The following is a 23,955-nucleotide window of genomic DNA, read 5'->3' as shown; positions in this document are numbered from 1 at the left end:
GGAACATTGTCAGACTCTTTTTATGAGACTATAATTAGCCTGATACCCAAACCACATAAAGATATTACTAAGAAAGAGAATTACAGACCAATCTCATTCATGAACATTGATGCAAAAATACTCAATAAAATACTGGAAAATCATATCCAAGAAAACATCATTTGCAAGAAAATGGATGGAACTAGAAAAAGTAATCCTGAGTGAGGTAACCCATACTGCAAAGATAAGCATGGTATGGACCCACTCATAGGTGAATACTAGCTGTAAAGCCAAGGATAAGGCTTTACTCCATAATCCTAGAGAAGCTAAGTAAAAAGAAGAACCCTAAGAGAAACATGCATACATCCCCCCTGGGAAGGAGAAATAGGAAAGATCTCCTGAGAAAATTGGGAATGTGGAGGGGAGATTAGGCAAGGCAGAAGGGGAGGAGGAAAGTAGAAGAGGAGGGAGGAAGAGAACTAGAGGGTTGTTCAACATGGGTGAAGGACAGAGAGGGAGAACAAGGAAAGATATATCTTGATTGAGAGAGCCATTATGAGTCTAGCAAAAAGCCTAACACTAGAGAAATTCCCAGAAACCCACAAGGATGACCCCAGCTAAGAACGTAACCAATAGTAAAGATGGTGTCTGAACTGGCCTTGCCTTGCCGTCAGATTGATGAATATCTTAAATGTCTTCCAAGGACTTACATCTAGCAACTGATGGAGACAGATGCAGAGAACCATAGCAGAGCACTGGGCTGAACTAAAAAAGTCCAGTTGAAAATAAGGAGGAGTGAGAATATGAGCAAAGAGGTCAAGACCGTGATGGGGTTACCCACTAAAAGAGCTTACCTGAACTACCTTACTGACCTGACAGCAAGGGAGCCTACATAGGAACAAACTAGGCCTTCTGAATATGGCTGGGGCAGACGGTGGGGCCACTGGCAGTGAGACCAGGATTTATCCCTACTGCTTGTTCTGGCTTTTTTGGAACCTATTCTTCCTGGAGGGATACCTTGCTCAGCCTAGATACAGTATGAAGGGCCTTGGTCCTACCTCAAACAATGTGTTAGACTTTGTTGACTCTCCGTGGGAAGCATATCCTCTCTGAGGACAGGAGGGAGGGTAGGCTAAGATTTGGCAAGGGGGAAAGTGGAGGGACCATGAAGATTAGAGGGATGGAAAATGTATTTGGCATGTAAAATGAAGAAAGGTAGATTTTTAAAATAAATTAAAATAAAAATTGATTTGTTTTATGCTATATTATAATTCGCAGTAGTGCATAATGAAAGGATGAAATTATATCTAAAACAAAAGTATTTCTGTTGTTTTGATATCAGGATAACTTCAGCCTCATAACAAGAGTTTGTCAATGTTCCTTCTGTGTCTATTATGTGGAACACTTTGAGGAGTATAGGTATTAGCTCTTCTTTGAAGTTCTGGTAGAATTCTGCACTAATTTTTTTGTTTTTGTTTTTTGGAACCCATTCTCTTTGGAATGGATACCTTGCTTGGCCTAAATACAGTAGGGAAGACTTGAACCTTCCACAAAGCAACATGCCTTATTCTCTTTGAGGAGTGGATGGGGTGTAGTATGGGGGAAAGGTGGAAGGAATGGGAGGAGTAGAGGGGTTGGGAACTGGGACTGGTATGTAAAATAAAAAAGATAGTTTGCTTTATTTTAAATAAATAAATAAATAAAATAAAAGAGTATTTCTGATAAGTGGTATTACCGGAAAGAAGTATAGAGATGAAAAATTATTCTATTTATTGATTTTTTACAAGTGTACTTGGCAGGAGCTGTACCAGAGTGCACTTAATAGCAGAACACAGATTACTGCTTGGAAACAATACTGTGAAATGACGAGGTAGGAAATTATCTTATGTATTTGTCTGGAATGTCCTTACTCATTTCTACATCTTTACAATCATTGCTACAAGGAGGAGAGAGCAGATCAGAGAGTCAGGATAGATACGAGGTCAATGTGTCTGTGAATGACAGACACTAAAAACTACATCACCACTTCACCTTCATGTGAAAACATTGTATGAAATATTTCAAGTGTTTGCAATGTGGAGTCCGGCTATGGCTTTTTCTCTCATATGTTCACACTTCCAAGTGTCTTCCAAAACAGCAATCCAAATCAAATATGCTTGACCTATAATTCTGTCTCATGCTATGCTGTTCTCCAAAGTCACTGTGGATGATTATGAAATCATAGAGGTAGGGAAATAAGGAAAGAAGCAAACATGTTTTTCTCCAGTGTAGAGGATGCAGGTGCAGAGTCCCAGGGCAATGATATCCCCAGAGCACACATACAAGAGTGAAAAGCAAGAAAAGCCAGTGCATTCATGTTCACTCTGATTATTTAGAGGAAAATGTCAACATTCACTTACCCTTGGTTTTCTGGACTTTCTTCTGTGTCCTTGTCTTGCATGAGAACCATAGACTATGCAACATCAGGAACCACCTGTAGCTAACAGTCTTCTCTGACACTGTCAAGGTCTGAACCTGTTCCATGAACTAAGCCAATAATCTTCTTGGCTCATCCTAGTTGCAGGGGATTTTGTCTGGGTAGTGCAGACCCTGACATGTCTCTTTCTTTGCTTTGCCTCTTTCTAATCTTGCAATCTATGTATGCGTTAATGAAAATAACTAATCGGAAGTGTTTTGAGTATGGGAAGCCCACCACATACATGAAGGCTGACTTAATCCTAGGTGCGTTTATCCCCATTTTCTTCACACTAGAAGGACCCAAGGAAATCCAGATATTTTTTGAGAAAAAAGAGAATCCACTAATCAAAAGTTTAATGTAAGTACTTGTGCCCCTGTGCTAAGGATTATTCTCAAACTTAATGTAAGTACTTGTGCCCTGTGCTAAGGCTGTTCTAGCTGTACGACAGTGCATGCTCATCTGCACACATGTAATTCCTTTAAGAATAATGAACTGTATACACAGAAATGTGAAACTCAGTTGGAAACTTTCCTCATTCATTATGCTTCTAGAGATCTTTACTCTCCTCCTCTTTATTTCTCTAGTCAAGTAGAGATCAAAAGAGGGAAATCACCAACTTTTGTGTCTGTCCATATTGTGAGTTCATGGTAAGGCTTATATTATTTTCACAGATCGACTTTAATGTGTCAGGAGTGGTTGCACCCCGCTCACATATCTTTTGGACTCTAAATGTGTTGTGTTTGAATGTTTCTTTCTTTCTATAGACCAGTAAAGTTTCTGTTAAATCCCCATGTCTTTAGTGCATACCTTAGCATCTCCGACCCCACATATTCTTGCGTTAGTTTATTTAAATATCTCAAGATTTTGACATTGTGATCATGTTTATTACTTATTTACTTCTCATTGATATTTTAATGTAGTGTCTGCAAATCCCATTCTTCATTCCTGATACTCTGTCTTCTGCTTAGTCAGTGTTGCTGGAGTCACTTTCCACTAAGTTTTACTGGCAGTTTCTTGATTTTATTTCCAACATTTCTATCTCTTCCTCCCTTACCCCAGAATCTCCATTTCCTTTTAGGATTTGACTTTCTTGGTACTGAGTCTTTGATACATATTTTTTTCACCCTTCAGCCATTATTTTCCTGTACAGTGTTGTATTTGTCTCAATGCCCAGTTGAATTTACTTTCTTGTTTCTATTTTCTTTTAGGTCATCCATCTTTTTACTGTTTGAACTACTAATCTGACATTTGATGTTTCTGAATATTTCTTGGTTCATTTGTTGGTTAGTTATATTTTGGAGTAATAATTTTGCTTTTTATAGTTATTTTTGTTGTTTGCTTTTATTGTTTTAACAGTACCTTTGTTCATTTGAGCATCAATTCTAGGTTTATATGGTCCTATACTATGAAGTTTCTTCTTAAATGTCCAACCTATTCATTGCTCTGTAAGAAGGAAACAAACTTCCAGGCCTATACTCCTGGTACTTGTGGTGTTATGGAATATGTGAAGAAAAAAATTCCTAGATGCTAGATTTATTTGTTACATACACTACTCCTAGGAATGCTTTCACAGGATGGAAGGGCTACAGTTCAGTAGCCCACTACAGCAGGAGATGGAAGGAGTTCCAAGACTAGGAGGAGAGAGAGCCCGTCCTCAAGGAGAGGCAATGGGCAGGAAAGCTTTAACTGTTAACTGACAGCAGTACTTATCTGCCTGATGTGTCATAGGTGAATTCCAGTCGCAACTCACTGAATCTTGCATTAATTTGTTTTAGTTTACAGATGAAGATGAAAGACTTAGATATATTAATATTTCCACTCTCTGTAATCTGTACTGAAACCTTATTGTAGAAGAAGCAGATAGTCAGTGTCTGTTTATAGCTGAGTGGTTTCAAGACTGCATCTCAAAAGTCCTCCCTTGATCTAAAACCAGAGAAGTTGGAATAACAGAAACTAGAGGTTCCAATGTCTTAACAACATTGACCTTACTATTGATAAAACAAACAATCCAATATAAAACACATGGGCCTAAACTGAGAATTCAGTTTAGTGACTGAGAAAGAACATAAATATGCTCAAGCTCCTTATCAATTAGTGAAATATAAATCAAAACTTCTTTGATATTTTAAATTTCACAAGAACATAAATCACAAGAAATGCAGGAATATATATATGAGTTATGGGGATTACAAACTGGTAAGCCCTATGAAAATTAGTGTGGAGGATTTCTAAAAGTGTGGAAAGATATCTACACTATTCTCTATGTCTATCAGTCCTGGGCATATGTGTAAAAGACTGCGTATCCAACTGTAGAAATTCTTTTTTTTTTATTGAGAAAAGAAGAAAAAAACACATAAACAAAAAACAAGTTTCCACCTCCTCCCAGCCTCCCATTTCCCTCCCCCTCCTCCCACCCTTCTCCCCCTCCTCCCACTCCTCTCCCCCTCCCTCTCCAGTCCACAGAGCAGTCCGGGTTCCCTGCCGTGTGGTAAGTCCTAGGTCCTCCCCCCTCCGTCCATATCTAGGAAGGTGAACATCCATACTGGCTAGGCTTCCACAAAGCCAGCACATTAAGTAGGATCAAAACCCCGTGCCATTGTCCTTGGCGTCTCATCAGCCCTCATTGTTCGCCATGTTCAGAGAGTCCGGTTTTATCCCATGCTTTTTCGGTCACAGTCCAGCTGGTCTTGGTGAGCTCCCAGTAGATCAGCTCCACTGTCTCAGTGGGTGGGTGCACGCCTCGTGGTCCCGACTTCTTTGCTCATGTTCTCCCTCCTTCTGCTCCTCATTGGAACCTTGGGAGCTCAGTCCAGTGCTCATGTGTGGGTCTCTGTCTCTATCTCTATCCATCACCAGATGAAGGTTCTATGATGATATGCAAGATATTCGTCAGTATTGCTCTAGGATAGGGTCATTTCAGGTTCCCAATCCTCAGCTGCCCAAGGAACTAACTGGGAACCTCATCTTGGGCACTTGGGAGCCCCTCTAGGGTCAAATCTCTTGCCCACCCTAAAGTGGCTCCCTTAACTAAGAATTGTGGTTCTGTGCTCCCCTATCCACCTTTCCTTTATCCCAATTCTCCTGATTCCCCAAGTCCCCCCTCCTTCCCTTTTACCTTTTCTCTCCCCATCTCCCCTTACCCCCATCCCACCCCACCCCCAAGATCCTAATTTTCTCCCCGGCAATTTGGTCTACTTCCCTTAGCCAAGAGGATAACTATATGTTTTTCCTTGGGTTCACCTTCTTACTTAGTTTCTTTAGGTTCACCTATTGTAGACTCCGTGGCCCTTATTTATGGCTAGAAACCAATTATGAGCGAGTACATCCCATGTTCATCTTTTTGGGTCTGGGACACCTCACTCAGGATAGTGTTTTCTATTTCCATCCATTTGCATGCAAAATTCGAGAAGTCATTGTTTTTTACCGCAGCGTAGTACTCTAGCGTGTATATATTCCATACTTTCTTCATCCATTCTTCCATTGAAGGGCATCTAGGTTGTTTCCAGGTTCTGGCTATTACAAATAATACTGCTATGAACATAGTTGATCAAATGCTTTTGTCATATGATAGAGCATCTCTTGGGTATATTCCCAGGAGTGGTATTGCTGGGTCCAGGGGTAAATTGATCCCGAATTTCCTGAGAAACCAAAACACTGACTTCCACAGTGGTTGCACAAGATTGCATTCCCACCAGCAATGGATGAGGGTACCCGTTCCTCCACAGCCTCTCCAGCAAAGGTTATCCTTGGTGTTTTTGACTTTAGCCATTCTGACAGGTGTAAGATGATATCTCAAAGTTGTTTTGATTTGCATTTCCCTGATTGCTAAGGAAGTTGAGCACGACTTTAAGTGTCTTTTGGCCATTTGAACTTCCTCTGCTGAGAATTCTCTGTTCAGCAGAATACAAGAGATAGAAATTCTTGAACATCTATGTTCATTGTTGCTCTATTCACAATAGTCTTGAAATGGAAGCAGCCTCAATGTCAATCAACTGATGAATGAATATTTTAACTGTGGTACATGTATACAACTAAATTTTATTTGGTGCAAATACAAATAGAATTATGGAATCTATATGTAACGGATGGAGCTGGAATTACCATTCTGAATGAGGTAACCCAGACACAAGAAGACAAAGTCAAATGCTTTCTCTTATATGCAGATGCTAGTTTTGAATCTTCCGGTGTCTCTACTTGACTGGAGTACACATATTAGCCAGGAAACTACTAAGGTGCAAAGGAGAGGGGATTTCACTAGCAGGAAAATAGAACACATGTGATATGAAGAGGGGAAGGGAAATACTGGAGCAGGAAGGGTTAAGTAGCAAGTGATGGGGAGCAGACCAGAGAAAGTGTGTGAAGGAATAACTAACTCTAAGACTTTGGAAAAAGCTCATGGAAATGTACTCCTATAGAAGCTTCCTAAATACATACACTTATAAAGCACTATTGCTGGGGGAGAATGCATCTCCCAAAGATCATGAACCATTAAGCAAAATACAAGTGCTAGGTATGAGTTAACTGTCTTACGTTGTTTGCAAATATTTGTCGCTATACACACAAACATTAACAGCTTTTCCTTTGCTCTTGGTTACCCTCCAGAATCTGATGGAAGGACCTGTTTAATGGGAACATCACATAGTTGAGTCACAGGACATGGAGTAATTAAGCTGTGGCTGACATGGAAATTTCATTCGTACCTGCAGCATCCACAGTAATTAAAAGTGTTATACACATTAATAAAAAATGTAATAAACTGTTTAACACACCAGCAATCCCTGAAACCAACAATTATGACTGGCAGGAAAACATATGCCCACTGATGACATTTCTTTATACTGGCATGAATATTATGGGAGTAACCCACAACATTCTTCTCAGGTTTAAGTCCAGCTCCAATAGTCAAATATCATGTCCCATTGACATAAGAAACTATGGTTAGTTGTGTCATTTGTCCTAAATGAGAGCCTAATAATATTATTAGGCTAAATAGAGCAAAATGTTACCTACCTGCTCAGTTCTTACCTTTAAGTGGTAAGTGCATACTTTCCTTATACCTTCTCAGGGAGGCTTTATTTTCCAATAGATGTTGTTCAATATATAAACCTATAAGTAGTCACCAACCAGATAATGAGAGATTGTGGAGTACCCAGATCTGCATGGGGCACGTTTATCATATACTCTTTCCCCTCAAAACTCAGAAGAGAGGGTAGAACTTTCTAAGAGTCAGAGGTAGTGCATAATTGGGTTGAAATTGTTTGTTCATTAAATGACATGGCCATGGCACACATGGACTGACTGCACAGGACCATCAAGAAATGAATAAAATCCCTGCATTAATGGGAGAGAGGATCACGAATACTGCTCCTGCCTAAGGAGCCATTGACAGTTTGTAGCTGCTCAAGGTAGGAAAATCGGTTTTCTTCAGGATGTGATCACGGAGAGGATTCCCATTCTTCAGCAGAAGGCCTCCCTCCCATGTATGTGCAGGTAATGCAGAGTGCCCTCTATGGGGATTTACAGAGAATGCACTTGAATTTAGGTGGTGAAAGTGTCAGGAATGATAAGGGAACAAAAAGTGGTTAAGGGGCAATATGGATTTGATGAAAACACATTCTATGCATGTAAGATATTCTCAAATAATAAAGACATATGCTATTTTTTATTTCTTTATAAATAATACCCGTGAAAATTTCCACTTCCTCCCCTCCTCCCACTTCCTTCAAGCTCCTCCAAACACCCTCTCTCCCACCCCCTTCAGTCTTAAGAGAGAGCAAGGCACCTTGGACTGTGGGATGTCCAAGGCCCTCCCCCCATTATCCAGGCTTAGGAAGGTATGTATCCAAAAAGAATAGGGTCCCCAAGAGCCACATGCAGTAGAGACAAATTCCAGTGCCATTATCATTGTCCCCTTTGTCTGCCCCAACCGTCAACCACATTCAGAGGGTACAATTTGATCCCATGCTCGTCCATTCCCAGTCCAGCTAGTGTTGGTGAGCTCCCATTAGCTCAGACATATTGTCTCAGCAGGTGGACCAAACCCTCGGGTCCTGACTTCCTTGCTCATAATCTTCCTCCTTCCACTTGTCAACAGGACTTTGGGAGCTCAGTCCAGTGTTCCTATGTGGGTCTTTGTCATTGTCTCCATCCTTCACCACACGTAGTCATCAGTCTGACTATGGGACAAGGCCAGTACAGGCACCCTCTTTTCCACTGCCCAGGGTCCTAGCTAAGGTCATCCCCATGGACTCCTGGGAAATCCTGCAGAGCCAAGCCTCTTGCAAACTCCAAAATGGCTCCCTCAATTAAGATATCTCCTCCCCTGCTTCCATATCCATCCTTCCTACATCTCAACCATCCCACTCACCCAAGCTCTCCCCTCCCCTTCCCTTGTTTCCTCTCCCCTTCTCCCCTTCACTCTAGCTACTCCCACCCAGTGCCCCATGTACCAATTTTTGCCTGGCAATCTTGTTTGCTTCCAATTTCCTGAAGGTTCTTTATGTGTTTTTCTTTGGGTACAACTTATTACTTAGCTTCTCTGAGATCATGAACTATAGGCTCAATGTCCTTTGTTTATGGCTAGAATCCACTAATTAGTGAGTATATACCATATTCATATTTTTGGTTTTGGGTTATCTTACTCGGGATAGTGTTTTCTACTTCCATCTATTTGCATGCAAAATTTAAAATATCATTGCCTTTTACCATTGAGTAGTACTCTAATGTGTAGATGTGCCACACTTTCTTTATCCATTCTTCAGTTGAGGGACATCTAGGTTGTTTCCAGGTCCAGGATATTACAAATAGTGCTGCTATGAACATAGTTGAACAAATGCTTTTGTAGTAGGATTGGGCATCTTTTGGGTATATTCCCAAGAGTTATATTGCTAGATCCTGAGGTATGTTGACTCCCAATTTTCTAAGAAACTGCCACATTGATTTTCAAACTGTTTGCACAAGTTTGCATTACCACCAGCAATGGATAAATGTTACCTTTACTTCAGCATGAGCTATAATTGGTGTTTTTGATTTTAGCCATTCTGACATGTGTAAGATGGTATCTCAGAGTTCTTGCGATTTGCATTCCCTCATAGCTAAGGAAGTTGAACATGTCCTTAAGTATCTTTTGGTCATTCTCAGTTTAGTTCAGTACACCATTTTTATTTTTATTTTTTATTTATATTTTTTAATTTTTTAATTCATTTATTTATTAAAGATTTCTGTCTCTTCCCCACCACCGCCTCCCATTTCCCTCCCCCTCCCCCAATTAAGTCCCCCCCCTCAGCCCGAAAAGCAATCAGTGTTCCCTGTCCTGTGGGAAGTCCAAGGAACCCCCACCTCCATCCAGGCCTAGTAAGTTGAGCATCCAAACTGCCTAGGCTCCCACAAAGCCAGTGCGTGCAGTATGATCAGAAACCCATTGCCATTGTTCTTGAGTTCTCAGTAGTCCTCATTGTCCTCTATGTTCAGAGAGTCTGGTATTATCCCAGGCTTTTCCAGACCCAGGCCAGCTGGTCTTGGTGAGTTCCCAGTAGAACATCCCCATTGTCTAAGTGTGTGGGTGTACCCCTCACGGTCCTGAGTTCCTTGCTCGTGCTCTCTCTCCTTCTGCTCCTGATTTGGACCTTGAGATTTCAGTCCTGTGCTCCAATGTGGGTCTCTGTCTCTGTCTCCTTTCATCACTTGCTGAAGGTTAATATTCAGGAGGATACCTATATGTTTTTCTTTGGTTTCTCCTTATTTAACTTCTCTAGGATCACTAATAATAGGCTCAATGGCAGAATGGCTAAAATAAAAAAAAACACCAATGATAGCCTTTGCTGGAGAGGTTGTGGAGAAAGGGGTACACGCATCCATTGCTGGTGGGAATGCAAACTTGTGCAACCACTTTGGAAAGCAGTATGTCGGTTTCTCAGGAAATTCGGGATCAACTTACCCCTGGACCCAGCAATACCACTCTTGGGAATATACCCAAGAGAGGCCTTATCATCCAACAAAAGTGTATGCTCTACGATGCTCATAGCAGCATTGTTTGTGATAGCCAGAACCTGGAAACAACCTAGATGCCCTTCAATGGAAGAATGGATGAAGAAAGTATGGAATATATACATATTAGAGTACTACTCAGCAGTAAGAAACAAGGACTTCTTGAATTTTGCATACAAATGGATGGAAATAGAAAACACTCTCCTGAGTGAGGTAAGCCAGACCCAAAAAGAGGAACATGGGATGTACTCACTCATATTTGGTTTCTAGCCATAAACCAAGTACACCATTTTTAATTGGGTTATTTAGAATTTTAATGTCTAGTTTCTTGACTTATTTAAATATTTTGGAGATTAGTCCTTTGTCTGAGTGGGGTTGGTGAAGATCTTCTCCCATTCATAGGTTGTCATTTGTCTTAATGACAGTGTCCTTTGATTTACAGAAGATTCTCAGTTTTAGGAGGTCCCATTTAATCATTGTTTTTCTTTTTGTCTGTGGTACTGGGGTTATACATACGAAGTGATCTCCTGTTCCCAAGCATTGCAGGCTACTTCCAACTTTCTCTTCTATCAGGTTCTGTGTGTTCAGATTTATATTGAGGTCTTTAATCCATTTGGACTTCAGTTTTGTGCATGGTGATATATGGATCTATTTTCACTCTTCAACAGGTTGACATCCAGTTATGCCAGCACCATTTATTAAAGATGCTTTCTTTTTTCCGTTGTATAATTTTAGTTTCTTTGTTAAAAATCAGGTTTTCATAGGTGTGTCGATTAATATCTGGGACTTCAGTTCAATTCCATTGGTCAAAATATCTGTTTTTATACCAATACCAGGCTGTTTTCATTACTATAGCTCTGTAATAGAGTTTGATGTCAGGGATGGCAATGCCTCTGGAAGTTCCTGTATTGTATAAAATTGTTTTGACTATCCTGTTTTTTTTTCCATATAAAGTTGACTTTTGTTCTCTCAAGGTCTGTGAAGAATTTTGTTGGGATTTTGATGGGGATTGCATTTAATTTATAGATTGCCTTTTGTAGGATTTCCATTTTTACTATGTTGATTCTACAAACCCAAGACCATGGGAGATCTTTCCATTTCTGGTATCCTCTTCATTTTCTTTCTTTAAAAGACTTAAAGTTCTTGTCAAATAGGTCTTTCACTTCCTTGGTTAGTGTAAACCCAAGATACCTTATGCTATCTTTGGCGATTGTGAAAGGTGAGGTTTCTCTGATTTTACTCTCAGCTTCTTTATCCTTTGTGTATAGAAGGGCTACTGATTTTTTCAGTTTATCTTGTATCCTACCACATCACTGAAGGTATTTATCAGCTATAGGAATTCTCTGGTAGAGGTTTTGGGGTCACTTATGTACACTATCATATCATCTGCAAATAACAAAAGTTTGACCTCTTCATTTCCAATTCTAATCCCTTTGATCTACTTATGTTTTCATATTTCTATTGCTAGAACTTTAAGCACTATGTTGAAGAGATATGGAGAGAGTGGACAGCCTTGTCTTGTTCCTAATTCTAGTGGAATCTCATTGAGTTTCTCTCCATTTAATTTGATGTTAGCTTCTGGCATGCTGTACATTACTTTTTTGATATTTAGATATGATTCTTTTATCCTGAATCTCTCCAAGATCTTTATCTTTAAGGGGTGTTATATTTTGTCAAATGCTTTTTTGACATCAAGTGAAATGATTGTAAGGTTTTTTCTTTCAGTTTATTCATATGATTGATTACACTGATAAATTTTTGTATGTTAAACCAGACCTGAATCTCTGGGATGAAGCCTACTTGATTGTAATGGATGATTTTTTTTATATGTGAACTTGGATTTGGTTTGACAGAATTTTATTGAGAATTTTTGCATCCTTGTTCATGAGCAAGATTGGTCTGTAATTCTCTTTCTTGGTTGAGTCTTTGTGTGGTTTTGTTATTAGGGTAACTGTAGCTTCACAAAAAGAGTTTGGCAATGACCCTCTGTTTCTTTTATGTGTAACACATTAAGGAGTATAATTATTAGGTCTTCTTGAAAGTTCTAGTAGAATTTGCACTAAACTCATGAGGCCCTGAGCTTTGTTTGATTGGGAGTTTTTTGATGACAGCTTCTATTTCCTTGAGACATATAGTTCTATTTAAATTGCTCACCTGTCTTGGTTTAATTTTAGTATGTGGTATCTATCAAAAAAACTGTCCGTTTCTTTTACATTTTTCTATTTTTTGGAGTACATGCATTTGTAGTAAGACCTAATGATTATCTGAATTTCCTCAGTGTCTGTTGTTATGTCCCCTTTTCATTTCTTATTTTAATTTGGATGTTCTATCTCTGCCTTTTGATTAGTTTGGATAGGGGTTTGTCAATTTTGTTGATTTTCTCAAAGAATAAGCTCTTTGTTTCATTGAATCTTTGTATTGTTTTCTGTGTTTCTATTTTGTTGATTTCAGCCCTCAGTTTGATTACTTCCAGTCTTCTACTCCTCCTTGTTGAGTCTGCCTCTTATTTTTCTAGAGCATTTAGGTATGCTGTTAAGTCTCTAAAGTGAGCTTTCTTTGTTTTCTTTATGTGGGCACTTAGTGCTATGAACTTTCCTCTTAGCACTGTTTTCAATGTGTCCCATAGTTTTGGGTATGTTGTGTCTTCATTTTCATTTAATTTAAGAAAGACTTTCATTTCTTTCTTTATTTGTTCCTTGAACCAAGTGTAATTCAGTTGTTGACTGTTCGGTTTCCATGAGTTTGTAGGCTTGCTGGGGGTAGTATTGTTGTTAAATTCTTACTTTTCTCCATGGTGATCTGATAAGACACAGGTGATTACTCCAAATTCTTTTGAATTTGTGGATGTTTGCATTGTTACCGAGTATGTGTTCAATTTTAGAGAAGGTTCCATGAGGTTCTGAGAAGAAGGTATATTCTTTCTTCTTTGTGTGGAATGTTCTATAGATGTCTATTTGATTCATTACATCTGTTAGTTCTCTTATTTTTCTGTTAGGTTTCTGTCTGGTTGAACTGTCTCTTGGTGAGAGAGGACTGTTGATATTTCCTACTATTAATGTGTGGGGTTTGATGTGTGATTTGAGTTTTAGTAATGTTTCTTTTACATATGTGGGTGCTTTTATATTAGGGGCATAGATATTCAGGGTTGAGACTTCATTTTGATGAATTGTTCCTGTTATGAGTATAAAGTGTACTTCTCCATCTCTTCTGATTGATTTTAGTTTGAAACCAATTATGTTAGATATTAAGATAGCCTCACCCGCTTGTTTCTTAGGTCTGTTTGATTGGAAAATCTTTTCCCAACCCTTTACTCTGAGGTAGTGTCTGTCTTTGAGGTTGAGGTGTGTTTCCTGTAGACAGCATAATGTTGGATCCTATTTTCATAACCATTCTCTTAGCCTGCGTCTTTTTATAGGTGAATTGAGTCCATTGATATTAAGTGATATTAATGACCAGTGGTTATTTTTTGGTGGTAGTGTTTGTGTGTTTCCCTTCTTTGAGTTGTGTTGGTGGAGGGTTATCAGATGTCTGCGCTATTGTGGGTGTTGTTGGCTTCCATTGGTTGAGGTTTTCCTTCTAGTACTTTCTGTAAGGCTGGGTTTGTGTATACATATTGTTTAAATCTGTTTTTGTCATGGAATATCTTGTATTTTCTCTTGATGGTGTAAGAAAGCTTTGCTGAGTATACTAGTCTGGGCTTGCATCCATGGTCTCTTTATGTCTGCAGCACATCTCCAAGATCTTTTGATTTTCAACTTTTTCATTGATAAATCAAATGTAATTCTGATAGGCTTACCTTTATATGTTACTTGACATTTTCCTTCGCAAATCTTAAAATTCTTTCTTTATTCTGTATGTTTTGTGTCTTGATTATTTTATAGTGAGGGTGTTTTTTTGATTCATCCTCTTTAGAGTTCTGTAAGTTTCTTGTACCTTTATAGGAATATCCTTCTTTAGATTGGGAAAGTTTTCTTCAGTAATTTTGTTGAATATATTTTCTGGACCTTTGAGCTGTAATTTGTTCCCTTGTTCTACTGTATTATTCTTAGGTTTAGTCTTTTCATGGTGTCCGAAATTTCTTGGATGTTTGTGCTAAGAATTTGTTGGATTTTCTTTGACCAATGATTCTATTTCCTCTATTGTATCCTCTGTGCCTGAGATTTTTTCTTCTATCTTTTGTATTCTGTTAGTAATATTTCCCTCTGTAGTTCCTATTTGTTTACCAGGTTTTTCATATCCTATCTTCCCCCAGTTTGTGTTTTCTTTATTACCTCAATTTCGGCCTTCATATCTTGAACTGTTTCCTTCACCTGTTTGATTGCTTTTTCTTTATTTTCTTTTTTTTTAATTGAGAAAAGGAGAAAAAAAAACAAGTTTCCACAACTTCCCAGCCTCCCATTTCCCTCCCCCTCTTCCCACCCTACGCCCCCTCCTCCCACCCTTCTCCCCCTCCCCCCACTCTTTCCCCCCTCCCTCTCCTGTCCAAAGAGCAGTCAGGGTTTTCTGCACTGTGGTAAGACCTAGAACCTCCCCCCTCCGTCCATATCTAGGAAGGTGAACATCCAAACTGGCTAGACTCCCACAAAACCATCACATTACGTAGGATCAAAACTCCGTGCCATTGTCCTTTGTGTCTCATCAGCCCTCATTGTTCGCCATGTTCAGAGAGTCCAGTTTTATCCCATGCTTTTTCAGTCACAGTCCAGCTGGTCTTGGTGAGCTCCCAGTAGATCAGCTCCACTGTCTCAGTGGGTGGGTGCATCCCTCGTGGTCCCGACTTCTTTGCTCATGTTCTCCCTCCTTCTGCTCCTCATTGGGACCTTGGGAGCTCAGTCCAGTGCTCCAGTGTGGGTCTCTGTCTCTATCTCCATCCATCACCAGATGAAGGTTCTATGATGACATGCAAGATATTCGTCAGTATTGCTCTAGGATAGGGTCATTTCAGGTTCCCTATCCTCAGCTGCCCAAGGAACTAACTGGGGACCTCGGCTTGGGCACTTGGGAGCCCCTCTAGGGTCAGGTCTCTTGCCCACCCTAAAGTGGCTCCGTTAACTATGAATTTTGGTTCTGTGCTCCCCTGTCCAACCTTCCTTTATCCCAATCCTCCTGTTTTCCCAAGGCCCGACCTCCTTCGCTTCTAACTTTTCTCTCCCCATCTCCCCTTACCCCCATCCCACCCCACCCCCAAGATCCCAATTTTCTCCCCGGCAATTTTGTCTACTTCCCTTAGCCAAGAGGATAACTATATGTTTTTCCTTGGGTTCCCCTTCTTACTTAGCTTCTTTAGATTCACCTATTGTAGACTTCGTGACCCTTATTTATGGCTAGAAACCAATTATGAGTGAGTACATCCCATGTTCATCTTTTTGGGTCTGGGATACCTCACTCAGGATAGTGTTTTCTATTTCCATCCATTTGCATGCAAAATTCGAGAAGTCATTGTTTTTTACCGCAGCGTAGTACTCTAATGTGTAGATATTCCATACTTTCTTCATCCATTCTTCCATTGAAGGGCATCTAGGTTGTTTCCAGGTTCTGGCTATTACAAATAATACTGCCATGAACATAGTTGAACAAATGCTTTTGTCATATGGTAGGGCATCTCTTGGGTATATTCCCAAGAGTGGTATTGCTGGGTCCAGGGGTAGGTTGATTCCGAATTTCCTGAGAAACCGAAACACTGACTTACATAGTGGTTACACAAGATTGCATTCCCACCAGCAATGGACGAGGGTACCCCTTCCTCCACAGCCTCTCCAGCAAAGGCTATCGTTGGTGTTTTTGGCTTTAGCCATTGTGACAAGTGTAAGATGATATCTCAGAGTTGTTTTGATTTGCATTTCCCTGATCGCTAAGGAGGTTGTGCATGACCTTAAGTGTCTTTTGGCCATTTGAAATTCTTCTGTTGAGAATTCTCTGTTCAGATCAGTGCCCCATTATTTAATTGGTTTAATTAGCATTTTAAAGTCTAGTTTCTTGAGTTCTCTATATATTTTGGAGAACAGACCTTTGTCTGTTGCGGGGTTAGTGAAGATCTTCTCCCAGTCAGTAGGTGGCCTTTGTGTCTTAGTGACAGTGTCCTTTGCTTTACAGAAGTTTCTCAGTTTTAGTAGGTCCCATTTATTCAATGTTGCCCTTAATGTCTGTGCTTCTGGTGTTATACATAGGAAGCGATTTCCTGTGCCCATCTGTTGTAGGGTATTTCCAACTTTCTCTTCTATCCTTTTCAGTGTGCTCAGGCTGATATTGAGGTCTTTAATCTATTTGGACTTGAGTTTTGTGCACGGTGATAGATATGGGTCTATTTTCATTCTTCTACAGGTTGACATCCAGTTGTGCCAGCACCATTTGTTGAAGATGCTTTCTTTCTTCCATTGTATACTTTTAGCTCCTTTATCAAAAATGCGGTGTTCATAGGTTTGTGGGTTAAAATCCGGGTCTTCTATACGATTCCATTGGTCGACTTCTCTGTTTTTATGCCAGTACCACACTGTTTTCATTACTGTAGCTCTGTAATAGAGTTTGAAGTCAGGGATGGTAATGCCTCCAGAAGATCCTTTATTGTATAGGATTGTTTTGGCTATCCTGGGTTTTTTGTTTTTCCATATAAAGTTGATTATTGTCCTCTCCAGATCTGTGAAGAATTTTGATGGGATCTTGATGGGGATTGCATTGAATCTATAAATTGCCTTAGGTAGAATTGCCATTTTTACTATGTTGATCCTCCCAATCCAAGAGCAAGGGAGATCCATCCATTTTTTGGTATCCTCTTCAATTTCTTTCTTCAATGCCTTAAAGTTCTTGTCAAATAGATCTTTCACTTCCTTGGTTAGATTTACCCCAAGATATTTTATGCTGTTTGTGGCTATCGTGATTTGTGAAGCTTCTCTGATTTCCCTCTCTGCTTCCATATCCTTTGTGTATAAGAGGGCGACTGATTTTTTGGAGTTGATCTTGTATCCTGACACATTACTGAAGCTGTTTATCAGCTGTAAAAGTTCTTTGGTGGAGTTTTGGGTGTCGCTTAAGTACACTATCATATCATCTGCGAATAACAAAAGTTTAACTTCTTCCTTTCCAATTTGAATCCCCTTGATCCCATTATATTGTCTTATTGCTATTGCTAGAACTTCAAGTACTATTTTGAAGAGGTATGGCGAGAGTGGACAGCTTTGTCGTGTTCCTGAGTTAAGCAGGATGGCTTTGAGTTTCTCTCCATTTAATTTGATGTTAGCTGTCGGCTTGCTGTATATAGCTTTTATTATATTTAGGTATGACCCTTGTATCCTTAATCTCTCCAAGACTTTTAACATAAATGGATGTTGAATTTTGTCGAATGCTTTTTCAGCATCTAATGAGATGATCATATGGTTATTTTCTTTCAGTTTATTTATATGCTGGATTACATTGATAGATTTTCGTATGTTGAACCAGCCCTGCATCTCAGGAATGAAGCCTACTTGATCATAATGGATAATTTTTCAGATGTGTTCTTGGATTCGGTTTGCCAGTATTTTGTTGAGGATTTTTGCGTCGATGTTCATGAGTGAGATTGGCCTGTAATTCTCTTTCCTGCTTGAGTCTTTGTGTGGTTTTGCTATCAGAGTAAATGTAGCTTCATAAAAGGAATTAGTTAATGACCCTTCTGTTTCTATATTGTGGAATACATTAAGGAGTATAGGTATTAGCTCTTCTTGGAAGTTCTGGTAGAATTCTGCATTGAAACCATCTGGTCCTGGGCTTTTTTTGGTAGGGAGGTTTTTGATAACAGCTTCTAATTCTTCACGACCAACAGGTCTGTTTAGATTGTTCACCTGGTCCTGGTTTAACTTTGGTATATGGTATTTATCTAAAAAAGTGTCATTTCTTTTACATTTTCCAGTTTTGTGTTATACAGGCTTTAGTAATAAGATCTGATGATTCTCTGAATTTCCTCTGTGTCTGTGGTTATGTTCCTTTTTTCATTCCTGATATATTAATTTGCGTATTCTCTCTCTGCCGTTTGATTAGTTTGGATAGGGGTTTATCTTTCTTGTTGATTTTGTCCAGGAATCAGCTTTTTGTTTCATTGATTCTTTGGATTGTTTTCTGTGTTTCTATTTTGTTGATTTCAGCCCTCAGTTTGATTATTTCCAATCTTCTACTCCTCCTAGGTGAGTCTGCTTCTTTTTTTTCTAGAGCTTTCAGTTGGGCTGTTAAGTCTTCAAAATGTGCTTTCTCTGTTTTCTTTAAGTGGGCACTTAGTGCGATGAACTTTCCTCTTAGCACTGCTTTCATAGTGTCCCATAAGTTCGAGTATGTTGTTTCTTTATGTTCATTGAATTCAAGGAAGACTTTAATTTCTTTCTTTATTTCTTTCTTAATCCACGTATGGTTCAGTAGTTGACTGTTCAGTTTCCATGAGTTTGTAGGCTTTCTGCGGGTAGCATTGTTGTTGAATTCTAACTTTAATCCATGGTGATCTAATAAGACGCAGGTGGTTACTAATATTTTTTGTAACTGTGTAAGTTAGCTTTGCTACCGAGTATGTGGTCAATTTTCGAGAAGGTTCCATGAGCTGCAGAGAAGAAGGTATATTCTTTCCTCTTTGGGTGGAATAATCTATAGATGTCTGTAAAGTCCATTTGCTTCATTACCTCCATTAATTCTCTAATTTCTCTGTTAGGTTTCTGTTTGATTGACCTGTCCATTGGTGAGAGAGGAGTGTTGAAGTCTCCTACTATCATTGTGTGTGGTTTGATGGCTGCCTTGAGTTTTAGTAATGTTTCTTTTACATACGTGAGCGGTTTTATATTAGGGGCGTAGATATTCAGGATTGAGACTTCTTCCTGATGAATTGTTCCTGTTATGAGTATAAAATGTCCCTCTCCATCTCTTCTGATTGATTTAAGTTTGAAGTCAACTTTGTTAGAAATTAGTATGGCCACACCTGCTTGTTTCTTAGGTCCATTTGCTTGATAAGCCTTTTCCCAGCCCTTTACTCTGAGTAGGTGCCTGTCTTTGTGGTTGAGGTGTGTTTCTTGTAGACAGCAGAATGTTGGATCCTGTTTTCGTATCCAATCTCTTAGCCTGTGCCTTTTTATATGTGAGTTGAGCCCATTGACATTAAGTGATATTAATGACCAGTGGTTGTTTACTCCAGTCACTTTTTTAGTAATAGGGTTTGTGTGCTTCCCTTCTTTGAGTTGCGCTGGTGAAAGGTCTCTAGATGACTGAGTTATTGTGGGCATTGTTGGACTCCTTGGTTAGTGATTTTCCTTCTATAATTTTCTGTAAGGCTGGATTTGTGGCTACGTATTGTTTAAATTTGTTTTTATCCTGGAAAATTTTGTTTTCTCCATTTATAGTGAACGAAAGCTTGGCTGGATATAGTAGTCTGGGCTTGCATCCATGATCTCTTAGTTTTTGCAGTACGTCTATCCAGGACCTTCTGGCTTTCATGGTTTCCATAGAGAAGTCAGGTGTAAGTCTGATAGGTTTACCTTTATAAGGAACTTGGCCTTTTTCCTTTGCGGCTCTTAATATTCTTTCTTTATTCTGTATATTTTGTGTTTTGATTATTATATGGCGAGGGGATTTTTTTTTGATCCAGCCTATTTGGTGTTCTGCATGCTTCTTGAACCTTCATATGTACCTCTTTCTTCAGGTTGGGAAAGTTTTCTTCTATAATTTTATTAAGTATATTTTCTGTACCGTTGAGCTGCACTTCTTCTCCTTCTTCTACTCCAATTATTCTTAGGTTTGGTCGTTTTATTGTGTCCCAAATTTCCTGAATGTTTTGTGATGAGAATTGTTGGTTTTGCTGTTTTCTTTGATCAGTGTGTTTATTTTCTCTATGGTATCTTCAGTGTCTGATATTATCTCTTCTATCTCTTGTAATCTGTTGTTAGTACTTGTCTCTGTCGTTCCTGTTCATTTACCCAGATTTTCCATCTCCATTCTTACCTCGGTTTGTGCTTTCTTCATTGTTTCCATTTCATTCTTCATGTCTTGAACCACTTCCCTAACCTGTTTGATTCCTTTTTCTTGTTTCTCTTGGTTTTCTTCTGTGTCTTTGAGCGATTTATTCATTTCCTCTACCTTTTTGTTTGTAATCTCTAATTGTTTATGACAGTTTTTCACCTCCTGTTTAAGGTCCTCTATTATTTTCATATAGTTCACTTTTGAGTCGATTTCTTCTATTTCTTCAGGAGTAGGGTGTACAATTCTTCTTATTTCGGGATCCCTGGGTTCTGGTGGTGTCATGTTGCCTTTCAGGTTGTTGGAGGAATTCTTGCATTGGCGCCTTCCCATCACTTCCTTCAAATGGAGCCAGGAGAGGCCTGGTGTCTTGGTCCAGTCTTTGCTGTGATTGACTCTCTGGGTATCTCTTCAGTGTAGAAGCATGAACCGTTCCCGTCCTGATGGGATTCCTCAGCAACTAAACAGGGCCACTGGTAGCCCAGTGATCCAGGGCCAACAGGATGAATGGAGCAAGGGGGGGGAGCAGTATCCAGGTGCGCTCAGGAAGCCTAGCGCAGGAGCTGAAGTTGCCCCGCTCCCTTACAGGGGACCCTGAGGCCTGCCAGGTAGGCAGGCACTCACTGCTCTGGGTGGGTAGCCTTAGTTTAGGAGCTTAAAACTGTACTTGAGCACTGGTCCTAGCATACAGCAGGCCAGGGTTGGGAGGGGTGCTGGGGGGGCTGGGTCGTGCGAAAGAAAGACAGCCCTGCAGAAGGAGCTGGGGGAGGGGGTTTTGTGCTCTCTTCTGGGACAGTCTGCCCCTGGATAGCACACACTCACCCATCCTGATGGGATTCCTCAGCAACTAAACAGGGCCGCCGGTAGCCCAATGATCCAGGGCCAACAGGATGAATGGAGCAAGCTGAAGGTGCCAGGCTCCCTTACAGGGGACCCTGAGGCCTGCCCGGTAGGCAGGCACTCACCGCTCTGGGTGGGTAGCCTTAGTTTAGGAGCTTAAAACTGTACTTGAGCACTGGTCCTAGCATACAGCAGGGCAGGGTTGGGGAGGGGTGCTGGGGGGGCTGGGTCGTGCGAAAGAAAAAGCTTCTTTATTTTCTTGAGTATCTTTGAGGGATTTATTAATTTCTTCTAATTTTTTCTTTGTCCTCTCCTTCATATCTTTAAAAGAGTTTTTTACTTCATTTTTAAAGGTCTCCATCATTTTCATAAAGTTGTGGTTAAAGTTCTTTTCTTCTACTTCTTCTGGGTTAGGATGTTCAAGTTTTCTTGTTGTATGTTCACTGGATTCTGATGTTACCATGTTGCTTTCAGTGTGTTGGAGTAATGTAGGCATTGGCACCTACCCATCTCTTCCTTCTAATTAGGCCAGCAGAGTCTTGGCACCTGTATCCAATCTTTGCTGTGGCTGACTGATTGCTTGGGAGTTTTTCATGGTCTATTGTCTCTTAGGTTCCCTCACCACTGGAGCAGGCTGTGATGCAGGGTTTCAAGGATTTTGCAGGCAAAAAGGCAGGCTCTCCAGTCCCCTCTCTATCAGGGTTCCAAGGACCTTGCAGATGAAAAGGCAGGATTTTGGGCAGGGTGGATGGGAGATAGAAGACCCAGTGGCAGGAGCATTCCCTTCTGGCTCTCCAGTCCCCTCAGACCTGAAGCAGGCTGTGTTGAGGGATCCAAGGACCGTGTGGAAGAAAAGGTGGGCTTGGGGGCAGGGTGGGATGGGGTAATGAAATCAGAAGTAGAAACACACCTCACTGGATGGCCAGAAAAGCTTAGGGAACTGGGGAAGGCTGGATTCTGTCTCCCTTGGAAGGTCCCAGAGAGTGGCACTTCTTGCTGTTGGTCTTGTGGCCATCAACTCATCTCTCTGGTCCCCTCAGCAGGAGAGCTTGGTCTCTTGCACGGTTCCAAGAACCTTGCAGATGAAAAGGCCTGCTTGGGGGCAGGGTATGATGGAAAAAAGAAGACCCAGTGGCAGAAGACCCTGCTGGCTCTCTGCTCCCCTCAGCCCTGAAGCAAGCTGTGTTGGGGGTTCGAAGGACCTCGCAAAAGAAAAAGGGACATACAAACTCTTTTAAATGTTATGGGAAAATTTAAATCGAGTTTTAAAATAAAAAAAAGAAGCTAAGGGTTAGCAGAAAGGGATATCCCTGTTTTCAGTAATTGCAAACTTCCACTTGTGCATATGGAAGGAGTTCAGTTAACAGTGTGAACACTTCTCCTTCTTTGGCTTATCTTGTTCCTGTGTCTATACTGAATGAGGGTCTGATGTCCACCAGCCTGTGTTAATGGGAGCCATTTTTCTTCTTTGAACATCAGAACTCTATAGCCACATTGAGCTGTGAATTCTAAGGGCTGGCTAGATTCTCTCACTCTTTGGGACTACCCCTGACCATACTGCTCTCAATGCTGTATAACCACTGGGTGACTCCATATTGACATGAGTCTGGAAAGCCACTTTAGCATGAGAACAGTACAGGTGTTGACACTTTGAAAACCTGTTGGTTGTTAAACAACAGGCAGGAGGATGCTGTGTGGATCTCAGAAACACCACAATAATCTTTCGGTATCCGGCTTCACTGTAATGATCAACAGATTCATAGATTTATATTTTTACTACCTCAGTGGGCTAAGGCTCAGAGGTTTCATTAAAAACTCCAGCATAATTCTCTAGTAAGAAACTTGATTTGTGGTTGCCCATGGCTGGACTCTATTTCTTATGTCCTTTCTAGACTAGCTTATATGCTGCCTGATCATCTGGTATATAACTTTCCTATTGCCTGTTTTCTAAAATCCACATTTTGTTCTTTCCACTCAGAATTTGTGGAAGACTAAGTACAGTACCCACACCCTGTGGGTTTTCCTTCATGTCGGTGTGTTATATTGCTAAATCTTTAAAATTTTTGTATACTGAAATTTTTATACACTTTTTCTATTTTACTAAAAAATTGCAGACAATTTATATTGATCATTTTTTCTCTCCAACACCTCCACATTTAAAATATAATTCTCTTATTTCCTCCTCTTTACCTACATCAAACTCTGTCTTGTCTCTTAGAGCCATTTTCTATCAAATTCATTTTTATAATTATTGTTAGTTAACAAATTCCGCACATATAAATAAATAAGTTTACATATATAACCAACTTAATCAATTATTTGCTGTATACTATTGTTTTGTGTCATTGCAAAAACCTCAGCCCTGAACTCAAATGGAAAAAGAAAAAATTTATTCTAGAATCAAATTAGTGTGATCATGGCCAGTGAACACAGATTTAGGTGACCCAAGATCCATGTTCCATTGAGGAGACAGTTTCATGAAGATTTCATAGTAAAATATAAAGCAAGTTGTAAATCAAGTAAATTAGTGGATACATCAGCCAGGAGGTCACAGGCAAGTCAGAAAAATACATGCTACAGGACCAATATGATATCTGATGTCATGGTTAGCTTTTAGGTTGTTGGAAGACAGTGCTCTACTAAGTTCCTAGATTTCAAGGGAATTTCACCTTCGTTATAGGAGAATAACTCACCTCCAAAGTTGTCCATAGATGGCTGTTCATGTTGGTGCA

At 40.0% G+C, this 23,955-nt stretch overlaps 1 protein-coding gene across 1 annotated transcript in view; it reads left to right on the top strand.

Moving 5' to 3' along the window:
* The first annotated feature begins 2,573 nt into the window (after positions 1-2,573).
* LOC121464678 (vomeronasal type-2 receptor 26-like) overlaps positions 2,574-23,955 on the top strand; it is a 48,639-nt gene continuing 27,257 nt past the window's right edge. Inside the window, exon 1 of the mRNA XM_041677701.1 lies at positions 2,574-2,794. Coding sequence (XP_041533635.1) covers positions 2,574-2,794 — 221 coding nt within the window. The remainder of the gene's footprint in view (positions 2,795-23,955) is intronic.

The sequence above is a fragment of the Microtus oregoni genome, unplaced genomic scaffold, assembly GCF_018167655.1.
Source record: "Microtus oregoni isolate MIOR12 unplaced genomic scaffold, Mior012 000029F_ref0000214, whole genome shotgun sequence".
Classification (NCBI taxonomy): Eukaryota; Metazoa; Chordata; class Mammalia; order Rodentia; family Cricetidae; genus Microtus; species Microtus oregoni.
This window is presented reverse-complemented; position numbering and strand designations above follow the sequence as displayed.